Source organism: Schistocerca nitens, chromosome 1 (assembly GCF_023898315.1).
Source record: "Schistocerca nitens isolate TAMUIC-IGC-003100 chromosome 1, iqSchNite1.1, whole genome shotgun sequence".
NCBI classification, from domain to species: domain Eukaryota; kingdom Metazoa; phylum Arthropoda; class Insecta; order Orthoptera; family Acrididae; genus Schistocerca; species Schistocerca nitens.
The window spans coordinates 97314983-97342887 of record NC_064614.1 but is presented as its reverse complement, the minus strand read 5'-3'; the positions used below and the strand labels follow the sequence as shown (position 1 = coordinate 97342887).

At 39.9% G+C, this 27905-nt stretch overlaps 1 protein-coding gene across 1 annotated transcript in view; it reads right to left on the bottom strand.

Moving 5' to 3' along the window:
* The window catches only part of LOC126241777 (uncharacterized), a 65470-nt gene that overhangs the window by 17816 nt on the left and 19749 nt on the right, over positions 1–27905 (bottom strand). The window contains exon 3 of the mRNA XM_049948034.1: positions 18237–18384. Within this exon, the coding sequence (XP_049803991.1) occupies positions 18237–18384 (148 nt within the window). The remainder of the gene's footprint in view (positions 1–18236; positions 18385–27905) is intronic.

Below are 27905 nucleotides of genomic sequence, written 5' to 3'. Positions count from 1 at the left end.
AGTTTTAAAAAGACATAACATATTACATTCTGCATCTAGAGGTACTACACCAATGATAATGGTAACACAATGTGAGGAAATAATAAATAGGGAGGAAACTTCAAAATTTTTAGGTGTCCGTATTGATTACAATTTAAACTGGAAAAAGCACATTTTGAAACTCCTAAAACAACTTAATGCAACCAACATTTGCAATTAGAATCATTTCCATTCTTGGGGAGAGGAAAATCAATAAGCTGACATATTTTGCATATTTTCATTCAATAAACTCATATGGATTAATTTTCTCGGCTAACTCATCTTTAAGAATGAATGTCTTCACTACCTAAAAACTTGCTGTAAGAATAATATGTTTTGCTCAGCCATGATATTCTTGTAGACATCTGTTTAAAGAGTTGGACATTTGACTAATGCTTCACAGTACATTTATTCATCCATGAAGTGTATTGTAACTAATCCACAACAGTTCAAAAGGAACAATGATGTGCATAATTACAATACCAGAAGGAAAAATGACATTCATTACTCCACATTGAGGTCATCTTTAGCACAAAAAGGGGTTCACAATGCTGCAGAAGTTACACACACAAATCAGTTGGTTCTACAGAGAAATTCATCAAAGGAGTAGAAGGAGTTGGCCACCAATAAATCCTTTAGGCTTCTCTTAAAATGAATTTCATTGCTTGTTAAGTTTTATATGGCTGCTGGCAAGTTACTGAAAATGTGTGTTCCTGAATAATGCACACCTTTTTACACAAGAGTAACTGACTTTAAATCGTAATGAAGATTATTCTTATTTCTAGTATTGATTCCATGAATTGAGCTGTTGGTTTGAAAAAGCAAGGTAGAGAAGAGTAAAAAGACTAGTGGGTGCATTGGTGTAACAGAGGGCTGTGTTGTGCTGGAATGAGAGAAGGGAATGGATAGGTATGTTGAAGACAGGGACTAGCAAAGGTTGAGGGCAGGGGGTTAATGAGTATAGGATATTTTGCAGGGAGAGTTACCACCTGTAAAATTCAGAAAAGCTGGTGCTGGTATGAAAAATCCAGATGGTGCAGGCTGTAAATCAGTCATTGAAGTTCAGCACATTGTGTTAGGTAGCATGTTCAGTAACTAGGTGATGCAACTGTCTTCTGACCACAATTTGTCAGTGGCCACTCATATGGACTGACAGCTTGTTAGTCATCATGCCCACATATAAAACAGGACAGTGCTCGCAGCTTAGTTTGCAGATCACGTGACTACCTTTTATGGGACCCTAGTTGCCTGTGATAGGACTGGAGTAGGTGGTGGTGTCAGGATGTACAAGACAAGTCTTGCATCTGAGGCTATTACAGGGATATGAGCCATGAGGAAGGGGATTGGGAGCAGGGGTGGAGTAGGAATGGTCAAGTATATTACGGAATATCACCGTGAGAGGGGTGGGAAGGACAGCAGGAGGTAGTTGAAACCCTGGTGGAGAATGTAACTCAGTTTCTCCAGTCCTGGGTGGTACTCAATCATAAGGAGAGTAATCCTTTGCAGCCCTATGGTAGATATGTAGATGATAGCTGGCTTCAAATAAAGAGTATCCTACCCACTATCCTTCCATCACTCCCACAGTGATATTCTGCCACCTACCAAACCTACACAATGTCGTTGTCCATCCCTACTCCCAAACTATTGCATCATATCCCTGCAATAGACCTAGATGCAAGATCTGTCCCATACATCCAACTACCACTTGTGCAGTCGAAGGTAGGGCTACCTGTGAATGCAGTCATGTGATATACAAACTAAGCTGCAAGCACTGCACCATTTTCTATGTGTGTGTGATGACTAACAAGCTATCTGTCCACATGAATGGCCTCCGACAATTTATGGCCAAGAGAGTGCTAGGCCACCCAGTTGCTAAACATGCTACCCAACACAATCTCCTTAAGTACAATGACTGCTTCACAGCCAGTGTCATCTGGATCCTTCCTATCAACACTAGCTTTTCTGAACTGTACAAGGGGAACTCTCCCTGCATCGTATCCTACATTCACATACCCCCCCTCCATGCCTGGCCTCCACCTTTGCTAGTTCTTGTCCTCCACTTACCTAATGAATCATTACGAGTATCTGGGCAAATTATTCATGCACCTAGGCCTGATATAGAGGAGAACAGCTGAACACTAGCAGGTCCAGGCCACAGGGCGCACTGCAACCAGCCTGGCTAGTTGAACATTTGCGCCCAGGTGAGCTGAGGTGCAGAGACAATGAGCATGTCACCGGAAATGGGTAAATCCCAGTGCTGGGAATTTTGACAACTGATGTTTACACTGTCATTATGCAGAATATGCTACAGGAAATGGTGGAGTTTCAGACACTCTTAAAGATGGTCAAGTTACGGCTCTTTGGGATTCAACAACAACTCATGTCAAATATTAATGCAAATCTGAATACACTTGCAGTCTGAGAAAAATAAAGTGCACCCAATCACACAATAATATCTCAATATTTTTAAAACTATAGAATTTAATATCTCACAGCAAATAAAAATTTTCACAATGACCTCTGAATTAACAACTTTTAACCTCTTCGTGAAATTTCAACAAACATTATCTCAGATGATGGCACTGCATTATGGCTATCATCTCTGAACGCTTCATATCTTTATCTATTTTATTTATTGATTTATGAGATATTACACATCTTTTCATTATGAAAATGTTTGTCAGAACAGCAAATGAATGCAGCATGCGTACCTCATATTTTATCATACTTGTGATTTTATTTAATGAATACTTTACTATTTTGCCAGTAATTTTATTTAAATGGCGATTCCAAGTGCTATTAAAAGCTTGTGGCAATTTAAAAGTGGCCAATCACATGTGTTAGCAGACAGCACCTTTGTGAAAGAATGCCACAAGACACTCCTGACAAGCAGGCCTAAACAATTGTTTAAACTATATTTAATGACAAATCACTATCATTTACATGAGCACACCTGCACAAGAATGTTGGTATATTTGTTTATGAACCAACCATTATGTATTATACAGGGTGTTTCAAAATTAACATACCGGTTGGTTTTAAGGCACAGTAGCATTTATTACGTTCAACTTAAAATTGTAAATAATACACCAAATGAAAGAGCAACTCAAACAGTTTTGTTTGTATACCTGTGCACAATTGGATGGGTATGGAATGACAAAGACTGAGTCAAAAATGTGTTGAACAAGTACGTGTCTTTCACGCTTAGCCCCAAGAAATATCCCTGCGGAAAGTTTATGGGCCTTTCTTTCTCAGTGAATCAACTGTAATTGATGTTTCTTATCTTGACGTGCTACAGCTATGGCCCATGCCTCAATGGGAAAAAACTGAACACATGTTTATTTAGGAGCAAGATGGTGCACCACCTCACTGGCATAGCTCAGTACGCGACTGGTTAAATGATGATGTATCCGACTGGTGGATTGGGCGCAAGGGGCCAGTTGACACATTTTATGCATGACCACGTTCACACACGATCTGACACGACCATGTGTATGTGCCTCCGATACCAGCTGATCTATCTGAGTCTAAAAACAGTGTTATTGCAACAATTACTCCTGACACATTGCTAAAGGTTTCGGAACAACTTACCTATAGACTCCATCTGTGATCTGTGTTCACACTGAATAACTGTAAGAAAAACTGTTTGTGTTTCTCTTTCATTTGCTGTATTATTTGTAATTGTAAGGTGAATGTAATATATACTACAAAGCCTTAAAACCCATATATTTATTTTGAAACACTCTGTATTTATTGTAAATGCTCTGAATGTAACCGAATGTTCATAACATTTATTTTACTTAAACATTGTTATATTATATTAGTTTAGTGCAGAAAAGTTGTCAAGTAGCTCAAATAATGTCCGCAGAGCTTGAAAATGATGTATTTTTGTTGGGGTTGGCCTTCAGCCAATGAGAGTTGGACCGTGGCAGAACACTGCTGGAATCAAGGGGAGATTGTGATGTTTCTAGTGAAGAGCTCAAGGAAGTGATTCTGTACACTTTTACTTTTGTGCTTGAAGAAGACGGACATATCTATGGTAACATGTGCAATTCGGACTTATAGGTGACACATTTTGGACTGGGTGACAGATTTTGGACTGTGAGCAGCCGCTATGAGGCTAACTTTTTAGGGCACTTTTTGATTAGATCTTGAAAGACATGTTTATGTGAGTTCTGGAAGAAGGCTGACTTGCCTGCGGTAACATGCATGATTTGGTCGTACAGGTGATTGATTCTGGGAGATGAATGGCCGCAATCATACTTCTCAAGGGACTTTACAATTCGAAAGGTCTGAATGTGCTCCAGAACTGACAATAGAAAGAGTATGAGTTACTATTATTGGTATCGTGTGTGTTAATTTGTGAAACATCATACTGGACACTGACCTGTTTTGAGCTGATGAATATTGCATGTGTTGTGAGAACAAGATGGACTTGATGACTATTTAGTTTGGGGATTTTTGCTACCATTCTCATACCACTCTTAATGTAACTTTACTGCATTTGATAAGGATATTTTCTGTCTGTATTTTAACTGAATATCGTAGGACCGTTTCCCATTTATTTGAGTAGTCATTTTTTGAATAAAAATTATTCAACACAATTCTCTGTCGTCTACATCAATTACAAATGTTAGAATATAACCCTTGTTATTAAATTATTCATTTAACTTTTATTTTGTAGATCTGCGTATTTTATTAGTTCACAATTCTAGCCAAGGCATAAAATACTTGACTGCAGAATCACAGCCAAACGTGAAAATTTTCAGCAAATTAACTGTGGGTACAAAAGCAGATGTGCGTGACTTGACCGTACGTCTATTCTTTTTAAACAGAGCCATGCAAAGTCCAAATACCCAAAGTATAAGTCACTACAGGTAAAGATGCAACTGGAAAGTATAAGTCACTACAGGTAAAGATGCAACTGGTTTGCAGCTGGACTGCTGTTTGGAAGAGCAACCATTCAGCTATAATAGATTAGGTACCATCGCACTATCCAGTACCGGGCCCCCGTTCTAGCACAACACAGCCTTCTATTTCACGTAATACTCTCACCAGTCCTTTTCCCCTCTCTACTTCTCTCCTTTTCTTCTCTCCCCATCCCTGCCCCTCCCCAAAACCTCCCCACTACACCTAGTAGCCCTATACCATTCTCTCCATGTCCCTGTATGCTCCCACAAGCAGCACTAGACCTTCTCTACCCCATCCAATCCCCCCCCCCCCCTCCCTGCCCCATAGCTTCTCTCTATCACCATCACCACATTGCTGCTCCCATTAGCCACAGTAACAACTCAGTTCGGCCACAGCGGCCAGAGACAGTGATTGTGTCTGTGAGTTGTGCTTGTGTGTGTGTGTGTGTGTGTGTGTGTGTGTTCCTGCTTCAGAAGGCCTTTGGGTGAGAGTCAAAATGCACAATGGTCTTTCCACTGAGCCTATCTGCAACTCAGTGTCTCAAACACAACTCATACACATGACCACTGTTTCCAGCTGTCTCACTGTCAGAGACAGTGGTCATGTCAATGGGAGTTTAGTGTATGTGTGTCATTCGGAAGAAGACCATTCGGCCAAAAGCTTATTTGTTTGACAGTTTAGTTTTTTTTTTCTTTTTTCTTTGCCTGTCTATATCCTTTTCAAATATGTCATTAATCTGAACACACAATTCATCTGAATAGTGTTATTTCCACAACAGTGCCTTGTCACACAGCTGTCATTCCTATGGTTACCATATGATGGGTATCTGGCACATCTGATTATCGTGAAAGTATGATCCAGCTCTCGGTTCACGTGCCCCTGCACCGGTTCCATAGTTCAACCTATGATTTCATATTGCAGTCTAAATGCTCTTCCATTCTACATCTAATCTGGACAGCTACCACCAAAAAAATAGTTATAGAAAAATGTGTTTATTGTCACATTAGTGATGCCAAAGCACTTACGGGGAATTTCTATGCTGTACAGCCTTTCATATATAATAATAATTACATTGTGCCCATATTTTGCTAACAGACAGCACGGAAGTAATTAAGAGGAACATAGCCCTATGCCGTGTCACTTAACTTAGTCAACTCATCACAACATTAGTTTTTTTTAGTATGATCCAAATTAGAACTTATCTTATGTGCCCTAGCATCACAACTAACAGCTGGCCTATGGACTACATTTTTGCAACTGTGTAGATACATGCATTTTGTATTTAATCTGAAAAAACTCCCATTGAATTACATAAATTCACTAAATATATTCTAATAAGCCTCAGTTTTAAAATAATTTACTGCAGGCATTGCTACTATAAAATAGCATAGGCTTCTTACAATATTGCCTTTATATAAAATGAGATGTATATAAAAGGTAACATTACCTAAAAAGTTTCAAAACAACAACCGTAAAACCACTCATCTTAACTAGCATCATACCAATGTCATCTACTACGAAAAAACACACTTGCTCTAGGCCACAATGTGCCGCAGCGCTCAATATTGTGTATCAGACCAGAGAACGAAGAATGGTGCCTCCAGCGTATTTACCATGTGATGAACTATGTACAGTCCTGATCCTGCATTGTATCCACTGATCTATGTTACATAGACCTGCAAGGTAATTAATTTACATGTTGTTCTGTTTTCTTAAACATACAGGCCACAGCCATCATAAACTGAGCAAGCTGTGAAGGAAACCAAGGAGAAATTTGGAAAGGGTATGGAAAATTGGGGAGAAGAAATTAAAACTTTGAGGTTTGAATGCAACACTGTCAGATGGCAAAGAACTTGGAAGAGCAGTTGAAGGGACTGGAAAGTATGCTGATTAGAATTTTTGGGATGAACGTCAATGAGAGTTATAGGAAGCGCAATGGAATGTAGTTGAAACAAATAAGGTGATGCTGGGGAATTAGATTAGGATGAGCTTTGATATTTGGGCTATAAAATAATTGATGATTGCCAAAGCAGACTGTGCATAGCAGGGAAAGTGTTTGTGGAAAAAAATATAATTTTAAGCATTAGGAAGTCTTTTCTGAAGGTCGAGGAAGAAATTGGTCCTCACAAGGCTATCATAACATCAATGATTATGGATGTTACAAGGAATATTGCAATAGGTAGAAAATTACTTTTGGTTAGCATGGGAGACAGGATACAAACTGCAGAGATCTAAGTAGTCGACATTGAATATTTAGTTTGGAGGATGAAGATATAGATTGCAAATGGATAAAACTCAAAATCATTGTACAATATCCCTTAGGCAAGTATGAACTGAGCAAGGTTATGAGGGATGGAAAAGACTCACCATGATTCAACAGCCATGTTAGAAAGCTGCAGTGGACAGAGAGAAAGAGAAAGAGAGAGAGAGAGAGAGATTTAAATGAAGTCAAAGTCTATTTGACAAACGAAAGGTGTTTGATGCCAAAATGACCATAAGAAGAGAAATATGAGACGCACCCAATAAATTTTAACATAAACTTTTTCTCAAATTATCTGACAATGTTGTTGTATATAATGAGTTTGCAATGACAGAAGACTGCAGTGAAATACAGGAAGACCTTCACAGGACTGATGATTTGTGCAGAGAGTGGCAGTTGAACCTGAATGTAATGTATTGTGCTTTAATAGGTCATGAGAGCCCCTAACAGTTCGATTACACTAAACTGCTCCTACCATGAAATATCTAGGAATAACCAACTGGAGCAAATGAAAGTGGAAAAACCACCTAAAGCAAATAGTGGGAAAAGGGGACGTCAGGGTAAGATTCAGTGGGAGAATCTTAAGAAAATGTAATTCATCCATGAAAGATGTGACTCTTGAATATTATTCATCTCTTTGGGGCCCTTACATGGATCAATAAAAGAGATAGCAGAGATCTAATGAAGAGCAGTGAGTTTAATCATGGGATTGTTTAGTAAATGCAAGACTATTATGAAGATGCTCAATGAGATCCAGTGGAAGACACTGCAAGAGAGGCCTCATGCATCATGGAGAGGTCTGTAGTCAAAATTTCAAGAAAAATTCCAAGCAGAGTTGAGAACATACTACCTTCTCCCATATATATCTTGGGAAACAATCACAATGAGAAATAAGATAAATTAAGAGTTGATATGGAGCTTTACTGACAATCATTCTTCTCATGTACGATTCGCGAGTGGAACAGGAAAGGTGGGAAAAAAAGTGTTATAAAATGTATCCTCTGCCACACACTGTAAAATGGCTTGTGAATTATAGATACTGCTGTATTTGGCTGGGGTGTGGCCCTATACTCACAGGACAAATGTAGATGATAAATAGTTCAGACAAGAAGAGAACAGAAGCTTTTGAAATGTGGCACTAAAGGAAATGGCTTGTGGAGTACAGATATTGCTGTATTTGGCTGGGGTGTGGGTGGCCCTATGCTCACAAGAAAAATGTTGATGATAAATAGTTCAGACAAGAAGAGAACAGAAGCTTTTGAAATGTGGCACTAAAGGACAATGCCTAAAATTATACGCTGGATCAAATTACTTATGAGGAGGTATTGACTTGAATTGGGAAAAAAAGAAATTTATGGCACAACTTAACCAAAACAAGATAGCATAGCATCAAGGAATAATGATAATGGAGTGAAGTGTCGGGGGGGGGGGGGGGGGGGGATAAAAATTGTAGATGTAGACTAAGGTTTACCTACAACAAGCAGGTTGAGCAGGATGTTGGTTGCAGCAGTTATGCAAAGATGAGGAGGCTTGCACAGGATAGACTAGCTCTTGGTGAGTTGCATCAATCTAATGTTCAGACTGAAGACCACAGCAACAACTTCATTACATTTAACAGTTTGAAGAAAGGCCACTTACAAGAATATTGGGCCTAGGAAACCAGCCATTTATGCCTTTTTTAAAGCAGTACTGGCACATAAGTAATTGATGTATTTTCAAGAGTAGTACATTCGGTAAAGGGCCAAGCTTAAAGATTTATTTTTCATATTTACTTCAGTTCTTTGATGGATTTCAATTTTTGAAATAATCTTGATATAAAGTATAATCATCCTACCAAGAAAAAAGTGCGAAGTGAGATATTGAGCAATTTCTTCCTTCTGAGCTTCCAAAATTTCTTGGTCACAAACGAGTCACATTTGTAGCAGAATTATAGCAAACTGTGAAATCTAACAGGTACGTGCTTAAAATAATGTCAATTCAATCATATTGGCTCAGTCGTTCACTACAGCATTAAAAATCAGAATGCTTCTGATAATGTAATAAAGATACACTTTGAATAAAACAAAATATTCCTGTAGTCTGTAAAGGTCCTTAAACAGGGCTCCACACAATAAATACAAAATTGTCTTCCATTAAATAAAACAACTAAAATCCAAACTTTGTGCCTATCTGCAACTCAGTATCTTCGTTACATGGTAACAATTATTCTTTTCATAGTACAAGAATTTATTAAAACATTTGCATAGGTAGATTAGTAGAGAATTGTTTGTAGCTTGTTGGGGTAGCTATCTGGTGACAGTAATAATAACACGACTGGGTTACAATATTAACAGTTTACAACACCTGTCTCTGAAATATAACCAGTCACAATATCTGAGACAACTTCAGCAGTAAACCATAAGATGGCAAAACAACTTTTACACTCAACTAGGATAACAACAGGGATCAACTACTATTACTGTCACCAGATAGCTACCCCAACAAGCTACAAACAATTCTCTACTAATCTACCTATGCAAATGTTTTAATAAATTCTTGTACTATGAAAAGAATAATTGTTACCATGTAACGAAGATACTGAGTTGCAGATAGGCACAACGAAAAGACTGTCAGAAAGTGTGCTTTAGGCCAACAAGGCCTTTGTTGGAAATAGAAAACACACGTGCACTCTCACGCAAATGCAACTCACACACATGACCACAGTCGGCTCCATTATTTAGAGTAGTCAGTGTTGGAATTACAAACCCCATTTTTCGGCCAGTGTAGAAGCGCGGTATGTCGCCACCGAGGACAACAAAAGAAGAAACAAAGTAGGCAGAACCGCTACACAATGACTAATGAAGGTTGAGGCCAGGAGGCTGACAGTAACGTATGACATATTGGTGGGAGAGTTCCCATCTGTACAGTTCAGAAAAGCTGGTGTTAGTGGGAAGAATCCAGACTGCAGAGGTTCTGAAGCTGTCATTGAAATGAAAAACATCATGTTGGGCAGTTTGCTCAACAATAGGGTGGTCCTGCTGTCTCTTGGCCACAGTTTGTTGGTGGCCATTCATGTGAACATTGTTGTTTGTCATGCCCACATAGAATGCAGCACAATGGTTGCAGCTTAGCTTGTACATCACGACTAGTTTCACATGTAGCCCTGCCTTTGATGGGACAGGTGATGCTTGCAACTTGACTAAAGTAGGTGGAAGTGGGAGGGTGTATGGGACAGGTCTTGCATCTACGTCTATTACAGGGTTATGATCCATGAGGCAAGGGTTGAGAGAAGGAGTTATGAAGGGATGGATGGGAATATTGTGTAGGTTTCATGGGCAGAGGAATATTACTGTGGGAAGGGGGGAAGGAGTGTGGATAGGACATTTCTCATTTCAGGGCACGAAGAGGATGCACGAGGCATTCTGCGTTCTGGCCCGAGCTGCCAGAATTGGCGGTCATGTATGCATGAGGTGTGCTTGTTTGTGCATATGAATGGTGTGTGTTTCTCTGTTTCTTTTTTGCTGATGACAACTGTGGCTGAAAGCTTTGTGTGATTGTCTTTTAATTGAGCCTGTCTGCAACTTAACATATCTTCTTTATGATACATAGCAATCTACCTTTTCCTTTATTGTTGATATCCTACCAAGAGTTTCCATTGTTTAAGCCACCAGTTTAATCAGTCGTGACTGCAAAATACTGACATGAATGATTTACAGAATAATGGGAAAACTGGAAGGTGCCAGCCTTGGGAAGTTCAGTTTATGTTCCAGAGGAAGGTAGGAAGAAGCACAGCAGTACTGACCCTATGACTTATTTTAGAAGATACGCTGAAGAAAAACAAACCTACATTCACAGCATTTGTAGACTGAGAGAAAGCTTTTGACAATGCTGACAGCAATACACTCCCTGAAAGTGTGGAGGTTAGTGGAGATAAAATACAGAGAGAGAAATGTTATTTACAACTTATGCAGAAAAAGGCCTGCAGTTGCGAGAGGTGAAGGACATTGGAAGGGAAGCCGTAGTTGAGATGGGAGTGGAGACAGCGTTGTACCCTATCACCAGTGTAAGACAATATGTACAATGAGCAGGTTGTGAAGGAAATCGAGAAGAAATCTAGAAGGGGAACTGAAGTTCAGGGAGACAAAAAAAAGCTTTAAGGTTTGCTGATGAAACTGCAATTCTATCAGGGAGGCAAACAACTTGAATAGTAATTGGATAGTATCTTGGAAAGAGGTTATAAGATGAATATCAACAAAAGTTAAACAATAGTAATGGAATGTAGTCTCATTAAATCTGGCAATGCTGAGGGAATTAGATTAGGAAACGAAACACTAATAGTAGTGGACGAGTTTCGTTATTTGGGCAGCAAAATGACTGATGATAGTGTACGTAAGAGGATATAAAATCCAAATTGGTTAACAGCAAGAAAATTATTTCTGAAATAGAACAATTTGCTAACATCTAATATCAGTTTAAGTGTTAGCAAGTCCTTTCTGAAGGTATCTGTGTGGAATGTGTGACAAAGTAAGCTGGGATCTTTTCACTTTCTCTCTTGTTTAGCCATTTGCCTCCTTAAATTGGTTTTTCCATTTTTGACTAATGAGTATAATCTGCATTTTCATAAAAGAGAAAGGTTGGCCCTCAGTTTTAAGAAATATAGAAGCAGATCTAATTTTGTGCTTAGTTTTGTGTAGGTAATTAATTTCCTAATTTTGTTTGACTATTCCTGGGTAACTACTTTGTTATAGGGTGAAATCAGCAATTTTTTCATAGCTTAGATTCCTATTGTTGACTTACAAACAAATATAAATTGTGTACTAATTATAAACATTAAGAAGAAGCACCACTAGCATTCTTAAAGTATTTATTTGGCTCTATTTGAAAAAAATATTAGCAAAGCCACCCTTAATTAATTCCAAAATAATTACCAGGTTTGTCAAAAGCACTGTTTGAGTAAATATATCTGTTAATTTCATCGTTTAAACACATAATTTGGTCTAACCCTTGTAGTAGAAGAAACTGTTAAAAAGAAGGAATTTTTCTATATATTCAGTTAATTGAATGAGTTATGTTTTAATTGTAATTTCTGTAACTAAAAACATCAAACAATGTGTAGTTTCAGTACCTATTATTGTGAGGATATATAAAAGCCGAAGTTTTGGTCCTGAGTCAGTCAGTCCATGGCCAATTTTCAGACAAGGAACCTGTATTGGTTAGGGGCAATAACAATCCATCAACTTGACCGTGAAATAAATGCAGCACAAATAGGCTGTATGTTAAAATAATGACTGTCTGTTCAATAGTGTCACACGTACCGTATTATTCCGAAAGCCTGTGAACTCTGTAGTTAGGTTTTTACTGCTCATAGATGTACAACGATTAACTATTGTAGCAGTAGGCTGACGTTTGCCTGCAAATTATTAACGAGGCTAATCAAAAGTTAACCAATAGTGAACTGGCCATGTAACTGTGTAATATTGAGGGGGTTGTGAACAGTTAAAGTAAAGAACTGTGAAACGCAACTGTGCAACTGTCGGCTACATCATTTACAGCAGTCAGTGTTGAACTTCCACCCCCCATTTTTCAGCCAGTATAACAATGCAGTACGTTGACATAGAGGACTATCAACGAAGAAACAAAGCAGGTGAATGTCACAAGTGTGGCTTTGTATGGGTGGGAAATGTGGATGATAAACAGTTCAGTCAAAAAGAGAACAGAAGCTTTTGAAATATGCTGAATATTTGATTAGTACACTAAATAACTACTGAGGTGGTTCTGAATTGAATTGGCACAACTTGACTAACAGAAGGGACCAGTTGATAGGATCAATGATGGTCAGTGAGCATGTACTGAAGTGCTAGTGCACACTGTAAACATCACACTAAAGTTATGCCACGTACCTTAGAATATGAACCAGAAATCATGCTAAAATTATGCCATTCTCTTTGAATGCAGGCTTGTATGCAAATAAAATGGACAAAAATTAGTTTTATAGTGCTGTCTCTGCAATAACTAGAAATCAATGTCTAATGGTGAAATGATAGTCAGCAACATTATGATCAACTCAGAGAAGGAACACAGCTGTCTGTTTTAACTGTGCATGCTCTGATGGGACGTAATCCCTGCTGACACAGAGTGCTACACTGTTCACAGCAGCATGTCAGTATTTTTCTTTGAATGTCATCTAAAGTTTTGTGCAAGCAACATGGTGAACTCTGCAGATGATCTGCTAAAGAGGACCTTTCCCAGTAGATCTTTGGAGGGGAAAGTGAGAGTTAAAGAGTTAGGTAGACCTACTCCAAATTTAAATCTAACAATAAGAGAGTGTGGGACGGGGCTCACCAATTAGGCTCAGACTATGTGAATAGAAGCAGGTAGATGCCCCTTTCATGTTTCAATATTCCACCTAAGTGAGCCATGGGAAAAGTGAAACATTCTCTAAGGATTAGTGAGTAGAGTATGAGAGACTTTTGAGCAACATTTGATGTATCAGAATGAAGTCTTTTGTGATGGCACTGTTGTATAAACATTCTTGGACTTGTTGTCGTGTCAATTCACGGTAAAACCTCGAGCTTTTGACGATTACATCCACCATCTTTATCGGGCGCAACTGACTGTCAAAACTACTGCTATGATGGCCTTATATAGCCCAAAGATGGCTTTTGATTGGTTGACAATTACATCATGGTGTTGCAGGTGGTGTCAATGTCTGTGTTGGTGGCACCACCATTCCTACCAAAGTGTAAACATTTAAAAGAATATCTCTGGCTCTTTTCTGAATCAAGAGCTCATCCCATGAAACACTAAGATTACATCCGCTGTCACAGTTGAAGATTTTCTCACACATTCTTCTTTCTACAGCCTCTTTAATTAAAGAATACCAGTATGGAGGAGCCTGGGACAAAACTTTTGTTTATTCAAACAGTATTTTAAGTTTGTTTGTGAATCTGTGCTCACATAAGGTCAGCAGGAGTGAATAATATTTTATGTAAGACTGCCTGGTCATCGTCACAGAAAGGATACAACACACAAGGTACAAACTTGGTAGCAATGCATGCAGTTTATAGAATTGCCATCTCTTTTAACCTACCATTTTCTCATCTGTCAACTGGGAGTGGGTCAAAATGTCGATGGCAGCTGATCAAAGAGCTCACCATAGCAATATAAAAGAAACAAAAGTAATTTGAGCAACTTGCAACCATGTAAATATCAGTAACTTCTCATGGAATGGCACACATTGTCATCAACCTGTTAAACAAGGATCTGGACCAAAGAGCCATTTCAGCCCTTAATGGATTGAATTTCGCTCCTACACGTACCTATTGTGGAGTTCATTAGTGGAGTGTGATCAGGTGGTATGGCATCTCTCACATCTAACATCAGCAGAGAGAGAGAGAGAGAGAGAGAGTGGCTCTGTGCATTGTGGAAAACGAAGATCTTGTGGTGCCTCTGCCTAACAGGAAAATACCACAGTTGTTCTTAATTGGAATCTGGATGATGATGCAGGTGCTGATGCTGCTGGTGGTAATAATAATAATATATAATGATCTCAAAAATGCCAACATCATATCCACAGAGTGGAGGTCTGTTGAGTTTTCTGATGAAAGCTGGGTCTGCCTTGGTGCCCGTGATGGCTGCTGTGTTGGCTAGGGGGAGGTCAGTTGAGGGCCCACAACCAACCTGCCTGCGTGCTAGACATACTGGACCTACACTTGCAGTTACGATCAGAGATTCAAGTTCATATGATAGCAGGAGCACTCTCACGGTTCCTGTTCATCAATATGGTGATTTGATATGTTGTGCTACCAATCAAGAATAGCGTTCCAAGAGGTGTTTTCCAACAGCATAGCACTCGCCCTCATGCTGCTGTTGTATCCCAACATTCTCTACAGATTTTTGACATGATGCCTTGGCCTGCTTGAGGACAGATCTGTCTCCAATTCAGGCACTTATGGGGCATCATCGAACAGCTCCAGCATTATCCACAAACAGTATAAACCATCCCTGTATTGATTGACCAAGTGCAACAGGCTGACATCCAGCACCTGCACAACTCAATGCGTCCACATTTGGATGTTTGCATTTAACATTTTATCTGGCAGCCAGAGACAGTGGTGTGCTGAGTTTGCATAAATGTGTGCATTTATGTTGTCTAATTCAGAAGGAAGCCTTTTGGATTTATTTGTTTAGTAGTCTTTTTGTTTTGCCTGTCTGACTCAACATCTGCACTACATGGTGAGTATCAATCTATCCTTTCAACGATTTCATCGTCAATGAGAATTTGGTATCCAAGTCCAAAAAATCACAAGCAAAGCCCTGCACTGCTATTGGAATGTCCTGGAATTTAAAAAGTATCTTTCTTATAGAATGAGATTTTCACTCTACAGTGGAGTGTGCGCTGATATGAAACTCCCTGGCAGATTAAAACTGTGCCAGACCAAGACTCGAACTCGGGACCTTTGCCTAGGCACAGTTTTAATCTTCGAGGAAGTTTTGTATCAGTGCAAACTCTGCTGCAGAGTAAAAATCTCATTCTGGAAACATCCCCCACACTGTGGCTAAGCCATGTCTCTGTAATATCCTTTCTTTCAGGAGTGCTAGTTCTGCAAGGTTCACAGGAGAGCTTCTATAAAGTTTGAAAGGTAGGAGGCGGAGGTACAGGCAGAAGTAAAAGCTGTGAGGACAGGCCATGAGTCGTGCTCGGGTAACTCAGATGGTAGAGCACTTGCCTGCGGAAGGCAAAGGTCCCGAGTTCAAGTCTTGGTCAGGCACACAGTTTTAAACTGCCAGGAAATTTAATATCTTTCTTATGTTTTCAAGTAATATTTCATCCTCTGTCGCTTCTCTTTCTTCCCCTTTGTTTCCACACTTCTTCTTTTCATCTTCATATTTCTGTACCTCAATTTTGGTTGAAATGCCTTTTAATTTAGTCCACAGTCTTTTTAAACTGGGCTGTCTTGACCAAATTCCTTGCTTCCGCAACCATGAGACAGCATTTTTTTTTTTTTAAATTCAATTTTGATGACAAGAGACAATGCCTTCTGAATTTCATCTTCTATCAAAAGCTTCCTCAACAGCTGTCTTCTGTAATGTTGCTTCACAGTTTCAATAACTGATTCGTCCATTGGCTGCAGCCATCTTCTCTATCGAGAAGGCTTTCTGTGGGGTGGGTGAGTGAACTGTCCAGAATTAACATCACCTTACTACCTTCTTTCCCTATGGCCTTATGGTATTTTATTCTTTTTACATCAGGTACAAAAACTGAACTGTGCCAGTACCAAAACAAAGTGCAGTCATTCAGGCCTTTGGTTGATTATTGTAAAATATGCAAAGTTTTTAACATTTTTCAAAGCCTGGGGGTTTCTCGTTTTTATTATTGAGGGAAGGGGTATTTTGCAATTTTCCATAGAGTTAGCACAGTTCAGCATAATAAAACAAACAAATATGATCTGAACAGGCCCTGAAGGCCAAATGATACTCACTGGCTGCCATATCATCCTCAGCCCTTAGGCATCACCAGATGTGGATATGGAGGAGCGTGTGGTCAGTACACTGCTCTCCCAGCCATTGTCAGTTTCCGCGATTTGTCTCACTACTTCTCAATCAAGTAGCTCTTCAATTGACCACACACGGGCTGGTGCACCCCAGTTGCCAACAACACTCGACAGACCTGGACAGTGACCCATTCAAGTGCTAGCTAAGTCCGACAGTGCTTAACTTCGGTGATCTGATGGGAACCGGTGTTACCACTGCAGCAAGGCCGTTGCCTAGTTCAGCATAGTAACCCAGTCTTTAATAACCATATGGTCGACAGCACTAGTTTCCGTTTTAGAAACTACAGATGTTTTCACCAATGCTTTTTACATAAGTCCTGTCTCATCTGTGTTGCTTAAAAATTCGGGGTCATAAGATCCTGCCTAAATTTTGAATAAAATTTTCTGCTTGGGGTCTGCTGATAGGTTTTCACCACTTAAACCCAACTCACAAATATTGTGACGTGCCTTCAAATTCCATTGCCAGCTACTGCTCACTTTAAATGAAGACAAACTGTTGATTTTATTGGCTAAAAGTTATGCTTTCTCACAAACAAACAGCCCTGGAAGAGGTCTTTCCAATGCCTGCTGCTGCAGAAACCACCCAGCCTCTTCAAGCCCATTGTTCTCTGCCACTTTTATCACCCTTCTTGATGAACTCCCACTGCATTCTCAAGAACAAACACAATGTTTACAATTAAGGACTTGTTTTGTATGTCTGCTATTGTTGATATTCCCATGCTAAACATCTCATCTAACTGCTTTACCACTCACACCTTTGTCTAAGTATTCAAGGACTTTTATTCTGTCTTCCAGACAACACATTTCCTTTTAGAAGACATATTCCACACATTAAATTAAAACATACACACAAAACCAAAAAAGACATGGAAGGAAGAACTACAGTGACAAATCAATGTATCTGTTAAAATCATGACACAGACTGATGTAGGCTGCACTGAATGACAGAAACCATAAATGCAACAGTGTATGTATTACATGTACAATAATGCATGTACAACAATGCAGATAATGTATTTATTGTTCGCTGGAAGATTTTGGCCCTTTACTATTTTTGCTGCTAACTGATTTTAGAATGATAAACAAATGCAAAGTGTACTGTATACCAAATAACTATAAATTTTAGTCGTACAGTAGAAATTTCTTTCTCCTCAAAGCTATCTGGATAAGTGGTGATTCAGATAGTGGTAGTTTGGATAATTGTAGTTCTGCTGTATTTCACACCGTGGCTGGATGCCCTTCCTGGGGCCACAATTGTCAAGTTAACCTAAGGGAGGGAAGCAATATGCACCATCTGTCTGTGAACTGTGTAAACTTTGCTGTGTGTGTTATCGCATTTTCTTTTTTTGTATAATATATTCTTTGGAGCATAATTTGGGACTAATCTCAGCTTTGCCTAAATGAGCATGAGTAACTGCCTAAACTGCACATTCAGACTGGTGAATGTAGCAGCCTGTGGCCATTAAACCACTGCATGGATTTGAGGTAAAAGGAAACACACTTCACATACTTACCATCTGGAATATCTTTACCAGGAATGTCTCCACCCAAAGGGAAATCCGATACATTTGTTGATTCTGATGGAAGAGCACTGTAAAGTAGCTCATGTTTCAGCTTGTGTATTCTCTGTCTTAGATTTAAATCTGTCTTCCTCCTCCAAACCTAACAAATGAGGCAGATAATAATATTTTAAAGTAATGTTTCTTTCCCAAAATATATAGCACTGCTTAACCTATAGAATACAAAAAAAGACTTTTTGATCTACTATGACTGCTTTACTGAAAATGTATAATTGTACAGCAGTCTTCAGACTTTCTTTAATCCTCCAAATAAAATGGTTGTAGTGACCCTTAGCAGTCTATTTACAATTATTTTATGACTATTTAGACATGATCTTGATATAAAATTACGTCATTACTACCTTTAATCACTCTCAAACCTGTATATAATATAAAAAGTCTTCAGTTAGACAAACAAATTCATTATTTGGTAACCAGTTGTAACAAAATCATGTAGACATAATCTAAATAAACAACAATCAAACAATGAAAAATTCAGGATGGAATGTAATAATATTATAAAAATTATGCTACTCATTACATAGTGGAGATGCTGAGATGCAGTTAGGCACAACAAAAAGACTGTCACATATAAATAAAGCTTTTGGCCATCAAAGCCTTCATCAACAATACACACACACACACGACTGGAGTCTTAGGCAACTGAAACCACACTGCAGCAGCACCGGTGCATGATGGAAGTGGCAACTGAGTGGGGATAAGGACGAGGCTGGGGCAGAGATGGGGAGGGATAGTATGGTGGGGATGGCAGATAGTGAAGTGCTGCAGGTTAGACGGAGGGCAGGGGAGAGATGGAGAGGGCGAGGGTGGGGGTAAGTATCAGAACAGGAGAGAAATAAAAAGACTGAGTGGGATGGTGGAATGATGGCTGTGTATGCTGGAATGGGAACAGGGAAGTGGGTGAGGACAGTCCTTAATGAAGGTTGAGCCCAGGAGGATTATGGGAACATAGGATGTATTGCAGGGAGATTTCCCACCTGAGCAATTCAGAAAAGCTGGTGTTGGTGGGAAGGATCCATATAGCAGAGGCTGTGAAGCAGTCATTGAAATGTAGGTTGTCATGTTTGGCAGGGTATTCAGCAACAGGGTGGTCCACTTGTTTCTTGGCCACAGTTTGTTGGTGGCCATTTACATGGACAGACAGCTTGCTGGTTGTCATGTCCACATAGAATGTAGCACAATGATTGCAGCTTAGCTTGTAGATCACATCCTCCCACCACTACCTAATCCAGTCTGGTCACGAACATCACATATCCTATCAAAGGCTGGGCTACCTGTGAAACCAGTCATGTGATTTACAAGCTAAGCTGAAACCACTGTGCTGCATTCTGTGTGAGCATGACAACCAACAAGGTGTCTGTCAGTGTAAATGGCCACCGAAAAACTGTGGCCAAGAAACGAGTGGACCACCCTGTTGCTGAATACCCTGCCAAACATGACATTCTTTATTTCAATGACTGCTTCACAATCTGTGCCATATGGATCCTTCCCACCAACACCAGCTTTTCTGAACTGCGCACGTGGGAACTCTCCCTGCAATACATCCTATGTTCCCATAATTCTCCTGGCCTCAGCCTTCGTTAATCACTGTCCTCACCCACTTCCCTGTTCCCATTCCAACATACACAACCATCATTCCACCATCCCACTCAGTCTTTTTACTTCTCTCCTTTTCCACTACCTCCCCCCCCCCCCCCCTCACCCTCTCCATCTCTCCCCTGCTCTCTGTCTAACCTGCAGCAATTCACTGTTCTCCACCCCCACCATACTATCCCTCCCCCTCCCTGCCCCAGCCTACTCTTTACCTCCACCCAGTCGCCACTCCCACCATGCACTGGTGCTGCTGCTCCCAATGTGGTTTCAGTTGCCTGAGACTGCAGTCATATGTGTGTGTGTGTGTGTGTGTGTGTGTGTGTGTGTGTGTTTTATTTACTTGTGACAGACTTTTTGTTGTGCCTATCTGCGACTCAGCAACTCCGCTATACGGTGAGGAGCAATTTTCCTTTTCATAATATTGTCAAATAAACAACAGGTGATAAAAACACAACACATCAACAGAAAAGGAGCCCCACAAGCATAAATTACGATAGCTAAGACCCAAAGTTTTGGTGAAGAGAGGAAAGGAGCAAATGAAACATCAATTAGCTATTTTTATATAATAAAATGCGAAAATCTGTCAAAAGATCCAGATCAAGAGAACAATGATAGAAAAGACTGGAATAAAAATTAAAACATGTGAGTATTTCAATTGTGCCTACAACTCAAACATTTGTTATATCAGTGTTTTGTGATGTTCGTGTACTCTAAGGACTGTACCTGATGTTTATAGAACATGAAGTCAACCATTCAACATTTTTCAGACAGATGAAGAAATCAAACATAAACAAGTCATTTTAAACACAGTCAGCTAGTGACTGACTGCAATATTTATGTTACATTCAAATTACGCCACAGTGTCAAAATCTTCCAACTGTTATTCAAACAAGTTAAAAATTTGTCGGTGGAAAGAAACTTGTCACATTAGCTTCCAAGAAAATCAAGGAGGAGGACTAATTTAATTATTTGGCTATAAATAATGCTGTTATCATTTTACTTTTTCTGTAACGTGCTACAGCATTCTATACAAATTACACAGTAAAAGTCATTTCTTCATTAAAATAATTATGGAAACACTGTTCACATGGTATCTAGAAGAATCTATGACTTCTACCCATAGCTGTTAGTCCATCAACAGTTTCAGATTTGTTGATGGTACCTTTATGATCTGATTCTTCTAGAATCTCAAAATGTCTCTCTCATTTGTTTAACCTGGTTTTCCTTGTCTCAGTAAGAAAAATTTCTGGATGACTACCTCCACTTCATGGGTGGTTCCACAGGAGGTTCAATTCACATTAAACATATCTATCATCAACAACACACTGTCCCTTGGAAAAGTTCCAAGACTGATTTTATTCCTGGAGTTTACGTGACTTCCGCACAGTAGCTATAGTGGCAGCTCAAACTAATAACTGTAAACAACAGATCTGATTATCCAGTCAGTTGTAAGCATGCAGTGTGAAGTGTAAATCAAACATCAAGACATTTTCCAGAATGTTTTGAAGAAAAGAAAAATGTATGTAAAGTTTCACTCCCAAACAAAATCAATGTGTGGACACCAGCCACAATTTGATTGAAATGTAAAATGGAGGCAATTCTTTTTTAGTATAATGTACATTGGGTGACAAGGCTTGGTGTTATCAATACAAACCTACCGGAAAATGATGAAGTGCAGAAACACATGATGTGTCAACACTTTGACAACATAAATGATATTCAACCAATGTGATGCGTGAGTTGAACAAAATCCCAATGATAGGCCTTTCTGATAGTTTCACATGACTTTATGAACATTTTGTGCTCTGTAGTCAAGTAGAGGAAGACTATGTAGAACACCTGAAGCATTAAAACCCCATCTTGACTTACCTCTGTTTATTATTAATGAAGTCTTGAAACTATTTGGACTGACGGGGTATTTCCATTTTGACAACGTGCACCATTCCACAACAGAAAGTCCTCCCCCCGCTCTGAAACAGTACAAACACCTACTGTGCCACCTACACCTCTAGTGCCAAGCAGCCACTTTCAATGTATGCCGTTAATGGAGTGCATGGAAACACACATTTTAAAGTGGAAATTGGGAAGGAACATTTCCAATTTAAAGATTATGAGGGAGGTGTCAAAACTTGTCACCGACAAATGTAAGCGTAGGCTTCCACGGCCGTTGTCTTCTTCAATAAAATTCTTCAGGTTATCAGACCGCATCGTCATAATTTAAAATGCACCAACGTTTCGGCCAGCGTTGCAGCTAGCCTTCATCAGGGCCTTACGTTAACTGCTAAATGAACACACTTGGTTCCTTAAATAGCTGCACGAGAAAACCGTGTCGTTACTTGGTTGGCTGTAAAAGGAGGAGGAGGAGGGGTGAAAGGTATGCTTTATTGGTGTTTCCTTTATTATCAGTCATTGGCTGAAATAGCTGTTTTCTATTGGTCTTTATATTAATCCACCCCATTGGAGGAGACGGACGAATAGCGAACAGGTGATGGCTGTGACGTCACACTGTTTCCATGCTGCCCAGAAGCCGGCTGCGGCGTGCCATTGCTTTGTGTGCTCGCGACCACTACTGCGGCTCTCCGTGTGTCTGCATGGGCCGCCACGGCTCTGCCGCCGCTCCGTAGCCTGCTATTGCAGGCAGCCAAGACCTCGGAAGCTTGTACCCGTCCTCTCTATTCATGTTGGCGGGTCTTTTGGCTATTTCCACGGACGAAACATTGACGCTGGACAGGCGACGGACAGTGGTCAACCTCTCCAGCCACACCTTGAGCGAAGCAACCACAGCAATTCTGGCCAAGGGGATGAATTTTGCAGTCGCACCTAAGCGAGTTCCAAAAGAAGATATCATAGAATCCGTAGAGGCTTCGGTATGTCATCTGCCACAGGCCGAGGCGGAGAAGATCCGGCAGGAAACGGTCAGAGTTCTGAATAAAGCTAAGCCACTGAAGCAAAACATCAACGCTGAGGAATACCATGCCATCAAGGAACTCAGGGACAACCCCCACTTAGTAGTGGTACAGGCAGATAAGGGCAACGCGACTGTAGTCTTGGACACAACTGATTACAACAAACGAATGGAAGATATTCTCGCAGAACCTATCTACAAGAAACTTCAGGGAGATCCGACGGCCAAGGTAATCAAAACGACGCAGGCACTGCTCAAGCACTCTAGAATCAACTTCGACAAGGCCAGAAGATTCATCCCGCAAGTGACACAGGCACCAAGGATATATGGTGTACCGAAGGTACACAAAACCGACTTCCCCTTAAGGCCCATAGTAAACAGTATAAATTCGCCGACCTACTACCTAGCGAAAGAACTGGCACCTAGGCTCTGACACCTAGTGCATCAAACCGAGTCCTACGTTAAGGATTCCACTCACTTCATGTCTCTCCTAAAGGAAATGCGTGTTACGGACCAAGATCTGATGGTTAGTTTCGACGTCAAATCCCTATTCACGAATGTCCCAGTGTCAGATACTGTGAACATCCTAGAAGAACGCATGGCACCTGATATATGTGAGCTTGTGCGCCACTGTCTGACGACCACCTATTTCAAGTGGAGAGGTCAATTTTATGAACAAACTGACGGTGTAGCTATGGGCTCACCCCTATCGCCTATCGCAGCAGAAATTTTCATGGAGGCATTTGAGGAAACAGCCCTCCAGTCCGCACCATTACGTCCAAATTGTTGGCTTCGCTATGTCGATGATACTTTCGTCATCTGGCCCCACGGAGAAGAGGAGTTACAGAACTTCCACAAGCACCTTAACCAACAGCATAGGAAAATTCAGTTTACAATGGAAACAGAGAAGAATGGGGTGCTGCCTTTTCTCAACGTGGAAGTTTATCGAAAACCTGATGGTAAACTTGGCCACAAAGTGTACAGGAAACCAACCAATACGGACAGGTACCTTCACGCCTCCTCCCACCATCACCCCACGCAGAAGAAGTCCGCCCTGCACACACTAACGAAGAGAGCGTACAGGATAAGCGACGAAGAACATCTGAAGACAGAACTTGAACGCCTCAGGTCCATCTTCGGAACTAATGGCTATGGGAAGCAGATGATAGACAGCACCATGTCGACAAGGGAGAAGACTAATAGGGAAGAGGAGAAGGAGGCACAGAGCATTGCTGTGTTACCATATGTACAAGGGGTCACCGAACGTATTGGCAAAATTCTACGAAAAGCCGACATCAAACCAATTTTCCGAAGCAGAAAGAAAATATCAGACATGCTCGGTTCTACCAAGGATGCAGTTGACAAACTACACACAGCTGGCGTGTATGAAATTGGTTGTGCGTGTGGAATAGTCTACATAGGTGAGACGGGACGTCCAATTAGCACAAGGCTCTCGGAACATCCGCCTGAAACAACACACTAAGTCAGCAGTGGCGGAACACAGAGACGAGTGCGGGAAACCAATATTTTTTCAAGAAGCCCGCGTCCTGGTGAAACAGCCTCTCACTTTCAAAAGAAAGATTAGAGAGGCGATAGAAATAGCCAAAAGACCCGCCAACATGAATAGAGAGGATGGGTAGAAGCTTCCGAGGTCTTGGCTGCCTGCAATAGCAGGGCTACGGAGCGGCGGCAGAGCCGTGGCGGCCCATGCAGACACACGGAGAGCCGCAGTAGTGGTCGCGAGCACACAAAGCAATGGCACGCCGCAGCCGGCTTCTGGACAGCATGGAAACAGTGTGATGTCACAGCCATCACCTGTTCGCTATTCGTCCGTCTCCTCCAATGGGGCGGATTAATATAAAGACCAATAGAAAACAGCTATTTCAGCCAATGACTGATAATAAAGGAAACACCAATAAAGCATACCTTTCACCCCTCCTCCTCCTCCTTTTACAGCCAATCAAGTAACGACACGGTTTTCTCGTGCAGCTATTTAAGGAACCAAGTGTGTTCATTTAGCAGTTAACGTAAGGCCCTGATGAAGGCTAGCTGCAACGCTGGCCGAAACGTTGGCGCATTTTAAAATAATGACGATGCGGTCTGATACCCTGAAGAATTTTATTGAAGGAGTTGTCACCGACAAAATTTTTGTAAGCCTACCGCCACTGATATGACTACTGGTGTAGATTCATGACATTCTGACACCAGTAAGTGTGCCTATTTTGCTTACATGGTTAGTCAGTTAACTAAGTTGGGGATTAATATGGAAGATAATAATACAGAAATTGACATCATCATACAGGTGGAAGGGTGGTCAATGGATGAAAAAAATGTAGCGGGGAAACAGGATTGCACATCCTTAATAGAAAGGAGTGTCTGGCCTCAATAGTACTGACAAGTTTAAATACGTATCCATGTCTTACCACAGCCCTTGTTGCATACACCTTTAAGAATGCTAGGGTATGAGTAGATTTTTGCACCCACAAAACTTGGATTGATTCTGTGCCAAAGCTTTGATGATAAAATAGACAAATTTAAAAATTTGGGAGTCCACAGAATTCACTGTGGCTCTTAAAACAGTGTCTGTATTGGCCTGATGGGTAGAGATTTTGCGACCAGATAGAGATAACATACAAACAAAAGTAACACTGCTCTTGGGTGCCACTTAAGGGGCAAAGGATATGTGATGTGTCTTGTAGATGAGGATGTGACAATCTTGCCTTCTGAGCCTAAGGGAAGGGTTCTAGAACTTCTATAAGAATTAGAGATTCTTGACCACTGGCCAACCAATCCTAATGCAGTTAGCAATGAACTAGCAGGCTCCAGTCAACATTACTTCTTTAATACGTTTGATGAGTTTCTGACAAAATGTGGTCTCTCTCCCTTAGTTTCCTCACTAATGATATATGATTGCTTAATTGATTTAGTCCTAATGTCCATTGTATCTACTGTACATCATGTTCTGGTGCCTAACCCATCCAAGCAATGGAATGACAGGCTCACATTTGGAGCTAGTATCTATAATTGGTCAACCCTATAGCTGTGCAAAATGTTCCAACGCATTTTGCATCACTATTTTGGCTAAGTTTCACCATATAGGGGACTTTTAACATTACCTAACTGATTCCTTGGCGCATTCTTGTGTCCTTCTTTTCTGTCAGAATATATTTCATCATACCTAGTACGTCTATTACATTCCTATATGCATGATCATATACTGGTCAGCTCAACCTGCTTTTAACATGCCCTTACAGATCCCTTTGATCCTACATGGTTTCACAACAGTAATATCCTCAAGAAAGCACAGTTTGCTTTTCAGAAGAATTACTCTACTGAGAATGCCATTTCAATGTTCACAGTATTTTCCTAGGTAATTTGGAGTTTTATGGAATTGGTTGTATGGCCAATCAATGGATAAAGTCATATCTAACCAAAGGAACACAACATTTGTACTTAGTAACTCAACCAATATAGTCCGGGGATATTATTCTGATTAGGAAAAATCACATATGAGGTTCCCCAAAGCTCAATCTTGGGTCCATTACTGTTCCTCATATATGTAAACGATCTTCTGTGAAATATACAACTAGTACAAATAGTTCTTTTTGCAGATGGCACTGGTATATTAATCAATCCAAGCATGCATACAGAAACATAAGATATTATAATCAAATTTCTTAAAAGTATCGTTGACTGGTTTTCTGGAATAGTATAACCCTCAATTTTAAAAAGACACAATATATTCATGCTGCACATCTAGCGGTACTATACCAATGATAACCGTAACACATGGTGATGAAATAATAAATAATGAGGAAACTTCAGAATTCTTATGTATCCACATCAATTTGAACTAGAGAGGGTGAAAAAAATGCTGAGAATTGTTCAGTATGTAACCATACGTACAAATTAGTTTGCAATGTGAATGTAAAATGACTCATTCCACATTTTTACGATTAATTGTGCAAAATGATCCAAGCAACATGAAACTAACTTAGGATGTATCCAATCAAATTGAAGCACGCTCCGGTTTTTAGCCTCTTGGATTATTGATGAAATGTTATGTGGCTTGGTGGGCTTGCCAAACCTTAGATTGTTTGTAACATTAGCATGTTTTGTAGAGTTTCACAAATGTACATAATTTCCCTTGTACTTATTTGTTCAATAGTATAAGGATTGTTAAACATTATGCCTTTTTCATTACTGCTTTGTTTTTAGTAAACATTTTTATACATATTTTAAATGTAAGTATTGTGTATTAACCTTGTTGGTGCAATGACATTCAAATGACTAAAGATGTTTCATTCCATCCATCCCTCCCCTCCCCTAGATCCCAGTTTTTGAGGCAGCTTTGTCTGCTCCCCCTCCTATCCTGATATCACAATAATTTCATTTTTCTCCAATATGAATGAGGTGGTTTATCAAACAAAAGTGACTCCCTATGGTTGTCATTGTGGGATTAATATTGTCAACACTTTTTAAAAAATATTTTCAAATTCATGAACTACTTGACAATTTATGATATATCAAAATTTTGAAAATTTTATTAATACAGTAGCATCATAAGTCAAGAAAGATACTTCTCCGCTGTCTGATGTCTCCCCTCCTCCCTCTCCCCACAGTGGATTGTGTGTGTTTCCTAAAGAGCTCAGAGTGATTCTTTCTTCTATAATATTAGATCTGATTTCGCTGAATGATACTGGCATCTATATGAATTACGACTGGCTTGTGACCATTCCAGTAGCCCCCCCCCCCCCCTCCTTCCTCCCGCCCTTCCTTTCCTTCCCATCAGCCTCCAAATGAATCATGTTATGCAATGACATACTTTTGCTTATACAGTTTTGACTATTGTTTTTAATTTTCCCTATGTGTTTGTTCCTGTTATCTTTACATTTTTTACTAATATTGTTTTCATTATAATTTATCACTCTACTTTTAATGCCACTACATCTATGTATTAGTAGTTTGTTTTTGAAATGTCAAACTGTCATCACTGAGTGCCAATGTTGAAAATGTAATTATACCACAATGTAATACATATAAAGACACTTAATATGGTATGTAAACTTAATGGTAAATTACTCTTACTGTCATATATATATACT